We start from the raw sequence: 9,399 nt of genomic DNA on the forward strand, positions 1-9,399 counted from the left end.
AATTCAACAGCGCCAGAGGAGCAGAGGGTCATTATGTCTGCAAAGACTGGCCCGTGAGGAGGACTGAGGAGGGACCGCATCAGCAGAGATGTCACAGATGTCACAAATATATAGCCATTGGCGGTGACGGCTGGTGAGAGGGGTTTGCAGTGAGGCTGTGCAGGAGCATATCTGGAGATAAGGAGATGGATGTGCTACTTTGTTTCAGATTGCTTTCTGACGGTGGTTTGCAGACCAGAAGTTATTACTTTATGGTTTAAATTGATCAAGCTGGCATGTCAGATCTCAAGTTCATTCATAAAACAAATCTGCCTGTGAAGGAAAGAAAGATGATGTGATTGTTTGATCTAATGGATGCTTCCTTTAAAAAAAAAATGTGAAAATGAAACCACTGCCGCATCAGCCAATTAAAGCACGATTTTTACAGTGCCTGCAAATGCACCATGATTTTCCTAAAGAGATTTTTAAAGAGCAAATATAAACAAATCATAAAGTAGTACTATTTTGTTATTGATTTCTTCTTCTCCACATGACTCCTTTAGAGTAGTTACTAAGACTCTTTAGAGGTATTGGATACACACAATAATGAACTTTTGCTCTTTAACTTTTGTGTTGAGTATGTGTCTGTGGAGCTGTGCCAGCATTTCAGGAAAGTTCTGATCTTTAATACACAGCGTGGTACCAGCAACACCCGGGGCTCCCGGACAACAAGGGTTTCTCCAAACGATTAAACATGTTGAGATTATAGGGTTCAAGATTAAAACAATTGACACAGCTGGAGCAGGCTGAATCTGTCTTTTTCTTTCTTGCTTGAGGTTTGGGGGGAGTCGAACAGTTCCTACATGCACCTGTTCATGGCTGTAGTAATCTCAATCCATGATCATCCATGGGACAGGCCAAAAAATTCAGCCCCATACGGTGTCTGTCATCAGATGTATAATATCTGGCTTCAGTGGTTATGGATGGGATATCCTGATGATCGTCTGAGAGCTGTATTAATAAGCTCAGTACAATGGAACTCGGTCAGTATTACACATACCTGAAATGCTTAACATTAAGGAGGTAAATCATTGGGTGCTAGTGGTTTTTACATAGCGAGCTATATGGCAGAGTGAGCACTGACATTGTGCCATGTGGGGTTCTACATATAGCACCATATCTAGAGCTTTCTGTGATTTTTCTATGAAATGGATAATTTAATATGTACTGCTGAGACATTTGTAAACTGAGGTAAATATAACACTTTGGTTTTCTTTTAGGAATCATGTTCATTTGTCTTATTTGATTTTTGTTTTCTCACACTCATTGCTTTGATAGCTGTTTGGGCCAAAGGGGATGATTTTCTGTGAGTGTTTCCATCATTGCAGGTCAAAGCGACCTTGTATCAGCACATATTAATAAAAAAAAACTATTGAAAATATACACTGTTCATGCTTGAAGGTTTCTCTGGGAATGTCTTGAAGGGGCCGTACTGTGGTGCACACGTGTGTGTGTGTATGTGGTTGTGCGCTGATGCACAGCATAATTGCTTCTGTACTTGTGTATGTGCCAGCGTGCTAAAAGGGGTAACCAGCAGAGAGAAATTGTTATTAATCTTCTGCTTTTCTATATGCATATAAACTTTAATATACGGTTCAAACTGAAAATGAAAAGATGTCTTTAAGCACTAATACAGTGGCTATGTTTTATTCATGGGCTATCTTGCAGGTTGCAACAATATTGTGCTGTTCATTTGAGAACCAGAGGAAGCAGGGGATTGAAGCCAGGCAACCCAGCCCCTTCCTGAGTCAGCCCCTTCCTGAGTCAGCTCCCCTTTGAACCACACAGTATGCGCACACCATTTGACCTGGTGGCTGGCATGATGATTTTGTCAAATGCTGCTGTGTCCAAAGCATATTTGTGAATGATCAAAGACATGCAGAAAGAAGCAAGCTGTCAGTTTAAGAGGCAAAACTCAGACTCCTGGTGTTTGGACAGCTGCTAATAAAGGTCCTGAGGACCGATCCTATATTTGTCTGCAGAGAGCAAGGCTTTGTTGCACTACAGTAACCCTGAGTGAGTATTACCAGACTCCAGTGGTGCTTTAAACCATTTCATACGTATGTGTATGTACATGCAGACCAGTGGGCATACTTGCTCTGCTAGAGCCGGCTTTACAAAGCATCAGTCAAGGTTAATTAATCATACAGTGTGGTGTGATCCCTGATGTAATCATTTAATAACTGCAGTGTGAGTATAGATTACTGACTTTTGAATGCAACACCGTTTGCTGGCAGCAGTCTAGTAAGCCACAGCAGCACACAACATTAGACAGCCTTTAGCACACTCCAGAGTCAACTACACATTGTGATCAGCTACATCTGTCAGGTATGACACACTTAAGTGTCTGGGTTATTGCAGCCCATTTACTGTAGCTTCTCTTAAGCCCACTTATCCCCAATGTGTGATCAGTGTTCAGCTCCTACTGAGCTTTGTTTCCTGACTGGTCGTAATCCTTTTCACAGTGAAGACTCATTGGTGACTAATATCGAATTATTATGTGCATCCATCCATAATTATAACATATCTGCAACTTTACCTTGGCTGTTACCTTTTTTTCTTACATCATACTGTATGTCGTACATGTATGATGACCCACCCCCAACCAGTCCACCCATCTGCCCAGCCCCTACCTCGCTCCTGTCCTTTCAGTGAAACTCCCTGAGAGGGGGACGCTCTAAAGCCTTGACCATTCAATCACCCTCTTTTCACTGTTGCTACAGTAACACTTTCACACACTAACATATCAAACACGAGCAACAAAGCCTCTAACCCCAGCCACATTCACTTCCTGGCACTCAGTCTGTCTGAAAGGTAAAAAGAGGCTTTTTCAAGGTCATTGCACATTTAGAGAAGCTTAAAATAGAGTCGAGTCCGATATTGACAAAACAAGACTCACAGCAGCTGTCAGCAGATCCCGGGAGATAGAGAAAAGAGATGTATTAAGTTCAGTCTGAACTGCTCTGTGTTCATGCGTTAGTGTAATTACTACCATACATCAAGCCACAGGGGCAACCAGTTGTTTAAGTGCTGTAACATACAGTATATAACACTTAAATTATCAAGTGAAGTGCAGTGCGCTTAATATCCCTGTAGTGGTTCATTACAAATCAGAGCACTATATTAGAAAACAGTGTTCAATCCAAAAAACCCACAATGACTGCACTGCCACAGCACCGTGACGAAGGCTTGATCTATTGAAGAGCATTTTTAGCTCCACCCACAGTTACGGATCATAGAAAGGTCATACGTCTAAATATATTTTGATGGTGATGGAAGTTAGAGCAATCTGAAATACACAAGCATTAACTGTGTTGCCATTACTCAACCAAAGTAATATAACTTGTAAATTGCTACTGTTACCCCAGTGTCACAGGACTTGTGACTATTTACTGCCCCCTTGTGGTTTAATCCTGAAAAGTGTTGCTTTGAATAGGAAACCAGGAAAAAAAACCTCAATGAAACAGTCAAATCCAAGTTAGAATTTATTTCAAACTTGAAGGACAAGAAATAATGTTTTTACATGAATGTTAAGGCTATTATCACACTTAAACTAAACTATGCAAAAATGATAATAGTTTTTCCAAAAAAAGGGAAGAAACTTATAATTTCTGATTAAAATCTGCAGGGAATTAACTAATGCAAAATAAGCTATTATTCAGAATTTGGGAATAGATACTGCGACAGAACATGCAACAAGCTAACTAATATAAACTCAAAAAAAGAATATATAGAGAAAAAGACAGAGAGCAGGCTATGTATTATGATAATTATCATAATAAAGCCACTAATTATAATTATTTATAATATTTATATAATACCGTTATATATCATATTATTACTTATTTATTATATAGATAATGTTAACATAGTGTTGTCCCACTGTTGTATATGTGGTATGTTTGCTAGCATCTTGGTCCACCCATCCTTTGGTCAAGTCAAGCTGTTAAAATAACAAGTAAGAAATCTTCCACTGTGCAGTATTTTAAATTAATCTACTGTCTTCCATTTTATTCATCAAGCCATAATGCAATTGTTACTTTACTTTTACCCGTTTGTGCCAGTTACTGCAATTATCTGGCAAATAATTATTGCTCGTCAGAAAGGAGAGACCCTAATCAATATTATCTGATGGGCTGTATTGAATTATTGCCTAAATTTGTTTATGCAAATGAAAAAAGATATGCACATTAAATACTTTTAAATGTGATGTAATCACATAACACAGTGATTGATATATATATATATATATATATATATATATATATATATATATATATATATATATATATATATATACATACATATATATATATATATATACATACATGTTATATTTTTTTTTCAAATTTATTTATATTAGTTATTTTTAACTAATATTCGGTTAAAAATATATTGCAAATTTGTACTTTGCAAAAATATTGTAGGTTGAAAGTAATCATTTAAACAAAATGCTGGACTTGATCCCAAAGGTGATGCAAGCAAACATACATATAGTGTGACGTCTTATAATAATTATTATTAAAATAATATATGCATTATTATTATTATTATTATTATTATTATTATTATCATCATTATTACTACTACTACTATTATTATCATCATTATTATTAATATCATTGCTGTTGTTGCTATTGGTTACTTCCTGTTGCTACTTCTTGTACTTCTTGTGACTCCACGTCAGTGTTCTGCAACAAAAAAAGAAGAGAAAAAAAAAAAAACATCTCTTAAGAAAAACAAAACAAAAAGAGGATATAATAAAAAAAGCACAAAGGAATCTTCCTCCTCACCAGTACAGCTGAGCACCTGCTGACTCGGTTTCGGTCAAAGCCAGCCTTGTTCGCCAATGGTCCAGCTTCACCTGTCTTGTCAAAACTGGCAGTGTTGGAGACAGAAAGAGAAGGAATAAAGACGTGAACCTCTTCCCAGTTACAGCACAGCTCACTTTCTGAGCGGGTGTCAGACAAGCTCTGATGTTCTGACTGGCCTTTTGACATTTGGGATGTGTAGGCAGAGACCTGTTAGTAAAGTTAGTCCCGAGAGTGGAACATATAGCAGCAATAGGCCAAATTAAACAAGGTATGAAGGAGACTGGAAATTGGAAAATCACACAGATTTCTTCTCAGTCATAGTTACTATGCGAGAGCGCAGTGGCAGCGCAAGCAAGCAAGTCTCACCGTTTACTGGTTAGCAGTGGTTGTCCTTCAGTCTCATCATGTTCTGCACGATTACCAGCAGCACCTCCAGTCTCCAGTTCGCTGAAGATGAAGAAGCATTCACAGCCATTATCAAACGGGCGTGATAAACCCTCAGGGTAAGCTACTCAAGTCTCTATAAAGTGGTGCATGTGTACGCATAAATGTTGCAAAACTGTCTGTTTTTTCATCTTTATTGCCGTTGGTTACATCGTTTTATAAACGCATGATGGCATGCAGTTTAAATGTATGCTGGTTATTATTTTTGTATGTTACTAGCACCTTTGATCATCATAACATGCAAACAGCCTGAACTGAAGCTATTACAATCTCTTAAGATCTAAAACAAGAGACAAAAATGTGTTCTGCTTTGATTTAAATCATCACAGACTTACCTAATGTTTTGTCCTTTGTTGCTATTCACCCCTCCTGGTTCTTTCCTCAAGTTCCTGAAGGAGATAGGGGTTATGTAATAGTACACACTGAAGGGAAAAATAAAAATAAGATAGAAACTTGCACCCAACCAGAGACAAAAGTGTACCTGTTCATAGAGCGGTGATGAGAGATTCTGCTATTATTGTGGGTACTGATGTGTCCACTGCAAAACAAATAATAGATAAGGAGGCCACAAGAAAAAACAACACTTACTTGACATAAACCTCAAGAACAAAATAGGCTCTAGGCACAATACAAAAAAAACAAAAAAAAACAATTCTCATTCTCACTTTTTAGTTTGCTGAATTCTCTCGGTGCTCAAGTTGCGGTCCACGCTGGGGGATTGAGGAGTATTGACATCAGCCTCAGTCTCAGTGCTATGCAGACGAAGGTAGCTTTTAGCACATTAGAGTCTAGACTTCACATTGTTATAAGAAAGCACAGACACAGACAGTGTCTGGACTGAAAGAGGATTAAAAAGAAGGTTATAGTGGATAATGTTTTATTGCTAAAGTGACAGGCTAACCTTTGAACAACTACACGTTCAAGTGCAGTGCCTTGCTCATTATCTATACCCTGTCCAGGGGGAGCTCTGTAGAAGAGAAGGATGGCAAAGAATAAATAACAAAGTTTCAAAGAACAATAAAAATACAAAACAGAAGCAATAATTAGAGCCTGATAGAAATTCATTGTCACCAAGCTGTGGTAAAACTTCACTTCCTTCATCGGGTCTTAAAAGAAGCATTTTCTAAATTAACATCAACGGGCATCCAGTTTAAATGAGTTTATTTAACATTAAGTGTTAAATAAAGTACAATGATTATTGTCAATGATGTGGCCCTATTTAACTTTTAATATTCATTCATTTTTATAAGTTAAGTTGGAGGCACTGAAGGGGATTTGACTGCCTGTAACATAAACACACACAAATACATTCACATACTTTCTGGTAAGCAGGTAAGCTGAAACATGCAGTATGTTAAAAGTAAGACTGACCTAGTTTCTTGTCCCTCTCCTGTCTTTTGGAGGCAAGTCAGTAGGTACATTATAAACCCAGAAACACTGGCTTCACTGTTCTGCTGCCTGAACAAAAAGTAGAAGCATAAAAAAGTTATTAATCTTTGCCAAACATTATATAAGTTAATCTGTAACATGGCATTAATAATTTGTTTTTTCAGGCCATAGAACTCACTCCAGATGTGCTTTCCAGTTGCGGAGAAGAAGACCAATCCCAATTATGATTAAGATTGCGATTATCCCTAGAATGACTGGCAAAATGTAAACAGTATTAACACAAAGCACTTCAGTTATAATTCATTCTCATCCAGTTATAGTACTAACAACAGCTATGCAATAAAGCAATAAAATGAACACACGGGATCCACTCACAGATGATGGTCGGCAACGCCTGTGAATCGTTGGGATCAGTCTTAATTGGAGCTGTGACATCATCTTAAGAAAAGGAGATGATTGATTTTGTGCAGTATTTTATGTAAACATGAGGCATATTTTTTAAAAATTTTGAAAAAATGTATTAATGTATTCTAGTATAAAAATAGGTTGCCTTACCGATAGTTTTGAAATAGATGCAGTTTTCTTTGACAAAAGGCTTTCCCTAAAAAGAAACAGAGGAACGAGTTAACATTTTAGATTTACCCCTAAACAGGACTTCCTCTGATTTATTTCATACAAGTACCTTCGTCAATCCATATGGAACTATGCTTTGAATTGTGATGTCTCGGCACTTCACTGTCGTGACTGAGTTGTTGTCCATGTCCACAACTTCAGATGAGAATTTAAAGGAGGGTGGATTCTCCAGTTGAGCATGGCCAATACATGTCTGTTGGGAAAAGAAAAAGAAAAAAAAAAGTCAAAGGTGGAAAGTAACAAAGTACAAATACTTTGTAACAAAGTACAAAATACTTATTACTTATATTATACTGTTACAATTTTCAAGTATACTTTGTGTATTAATTTTTCTGACACCTTTTTACTTTTACTCGTTACATTTTAACGCAAACATCTGTACTGTCCACTCCAAACATTTTCAAAACAGGCTTGTTACTTTACGTTTAACACATTTGAGGGAAATTTTTGTTCCCCAGCACTGCACACCCACAATCATTAAACCAGTCTGATGGGAAAAAGACAATCATATTGGTGTATCTATCACACAGGGATTTGAGGAATAAATATATGCAATTTATGCATCATTTATAAATCTACTGGACCTTAAATTAGAAATTATTATGAGTTGTGATTCTTTTCTCCTCACTGCGCCACTACAAGTGATCTTAGGGTTCCCCCATCTCCCGAATCCCACTGTAATCCCCGACTATAGTCATTGTTCTGTTTATGTATGAAGGCAAAATAAAAAGAAAAAAGTTTGCATTCACATGTACTAATATTTATTTATTTATTATTCAAAGACCTGCGTTTTATTTTCTTACTATGAGTACACTTTACACTTATATTACGTATTTAACACAGATCTGTGTATTTCTACAAAACCAAATAATATCTGTACCTTTGCCCCCTCTGATGAAAGTTTCGCTGCCTTTGTACATAAAGTAGTGGTTTACACATTCACTTCGCAAGCTTATCAATATATGGTTAATATTTGTGAAAGGGAGAAGCCTAAAGTGCTTTCACTTAAAGTCTGAAAGAGGCCAACCTACCCCATTGTCGTAGACATAAATCTTACTTCCGTCGGGATGTGATCCATGTTTGAACGTGAATCCAGCGAGGGTTTTAATGTCGGCACAAGAAGCATTTATCTGATCACATGCTGCGAGACAGTAATTAGGGAACCGTAAAGTTAATTGTATTTTAAAGTTAAGCAAGAAGAAAATGAAAAGCAAACGGAAACATTAAGTAAAGAACCAGGAAACGATGACGCAGATGTTGCGAGAAGAAAAAAAGAGTGAAAATAAGATATTGGTTATAAAGAAATACGTATTTACAATGCTGCATCACTTACCTAATGATTTCCCGGTGAAGAATATAATTGGGAAAATCAAGCAGCTTCTAGTAAGCATTTTTCCAAGACAACCGAACCTAAAGCAGGAAGTTCGTACAAGGAAATTTGAAAGCTCAAAATCGAAATTTAACCAAGGACAACTATTTTTCGAGTTAATCGCTGGCGGTGCCTTAAAATACACACAAAAATTTATAAAGGCCAGCCCAGGCTTTTCGTATATTAGACACGTACCTTCAAAAAATCTTCTCGATCGCTTTGTGTAAAAAAAGGAAGTTCTAATCGACCCGTCGTCCACTTTTACACTTCGAACAACACTGTAGACCAACTTTAAACCACAGTACAAGTTGTCATCAAGTGCGAGATTTACCAAGAGTATTCTCTGTCCCCACTGCAGGCCACTGACATCAAGACAAGGAAGCTCCTTCTCTAAGACTGCATGCAACGCGGAAGTAAGGTCGCCGAGAACTATTGAGTGTCAGAACGTCTGAACCATTATCCAGGATGAAACAACAAAGATCTGTGAGTGTATCAGGAAGATGGCCACAACTGATCATGCGTTTAGTGAATACCTCAAACAGCAGAACCCTGAAAAATAAGAGGAACAGGAAGAGGAACCATCATGGGTGGACAGGCCCCTGGATTACATCACCATTCGAGAAATCCTACGAATGGCACGAGAAAGCTGAACTGAAAGACAGCACAGAGACGCCAATCATGGCAGCAGAGGAACAACCTCTACAGGTCGTA

At 37.5% G+C, this 9,399-nt stretch overlaps 1 protein-coding gene across 1 annotated transcript; it reads right to left on the reverse strand.

The window, feature by feature from the left end:
* Positions 1–4,368: 4,368 nt before the first annotated feature.
* On the reverse strand, positions 4,369–9,399 carry LOC116317620. The gene is made up of 15 exons (XM_031736442.2): positions 8,884–9,399; positions 8,653–8,729; positions 8,351–8,460; positions 7,369–7,512; positions 7,242–7,287; positions 7,062–7,124; positions 6,865–6,940; positions 6,669–6,755; positions 6,199–6,264; positions 5,963–6,049; positions 5,779–5,835; positions 5,633–5,686; positions 5,220–5,300; positions 4,833–4,917; positions 4,369–4,730 (listed from the first exon to the last, which is right to left on the reverse strand). The coding sequence occupies exons 2-15, from the start codon at positions 8,708–8,710 to the stop codon at positions 4,674–4,676; spliced, it is 1,071 nt and encodes a 356-aa protein (XP_031592302.1). The 5' UTR covers positions 8,711–8,729; positions 8,884–9,399; the 3' UTR covers positions 4,369–4,673.

This window comes from Oreochromis aureus, linkage group 4 (genome assembly GCF_013358895.1).
Source record: "Oreochromis aureus strain Israel breed Guangdong linkage group 4, ZZ_aureus, whole genome shotgun sequence".
Taxonomy (NCBI): domain Eukaryota; kingdom Metazoa; phylum Chordata; class Actinopteri; order Cichliformes; family Cichlidae; genus Oreochromis; species Oreochromis aureus.

Excerpts from the sequence above, each read along its gene's own strand:
- LOC116317620 (XM_031736442.2), bottom strand. The coding sequence starts at position 8,710 with ATGCTTACTAGAAGCTGCTTGATTTTCCCAATTATATTCTTCACCGGG. Across the intron at positions 6,941-7,061 it reads GGCGTTGCCGACCATCATCT|TCATTCTAGGGATAATCGCA; the intron begins GTGAGTGGATCC and ends ACATTTTGCCAG. Across the intron at positions 6,050-6,198 it reads GAACGTGTAGTTGTTCAAAG|CACTGAGACTGAGGCTGATG; the intron begins GTTAGCCTGTCA and ends TCGTCTGCATAG.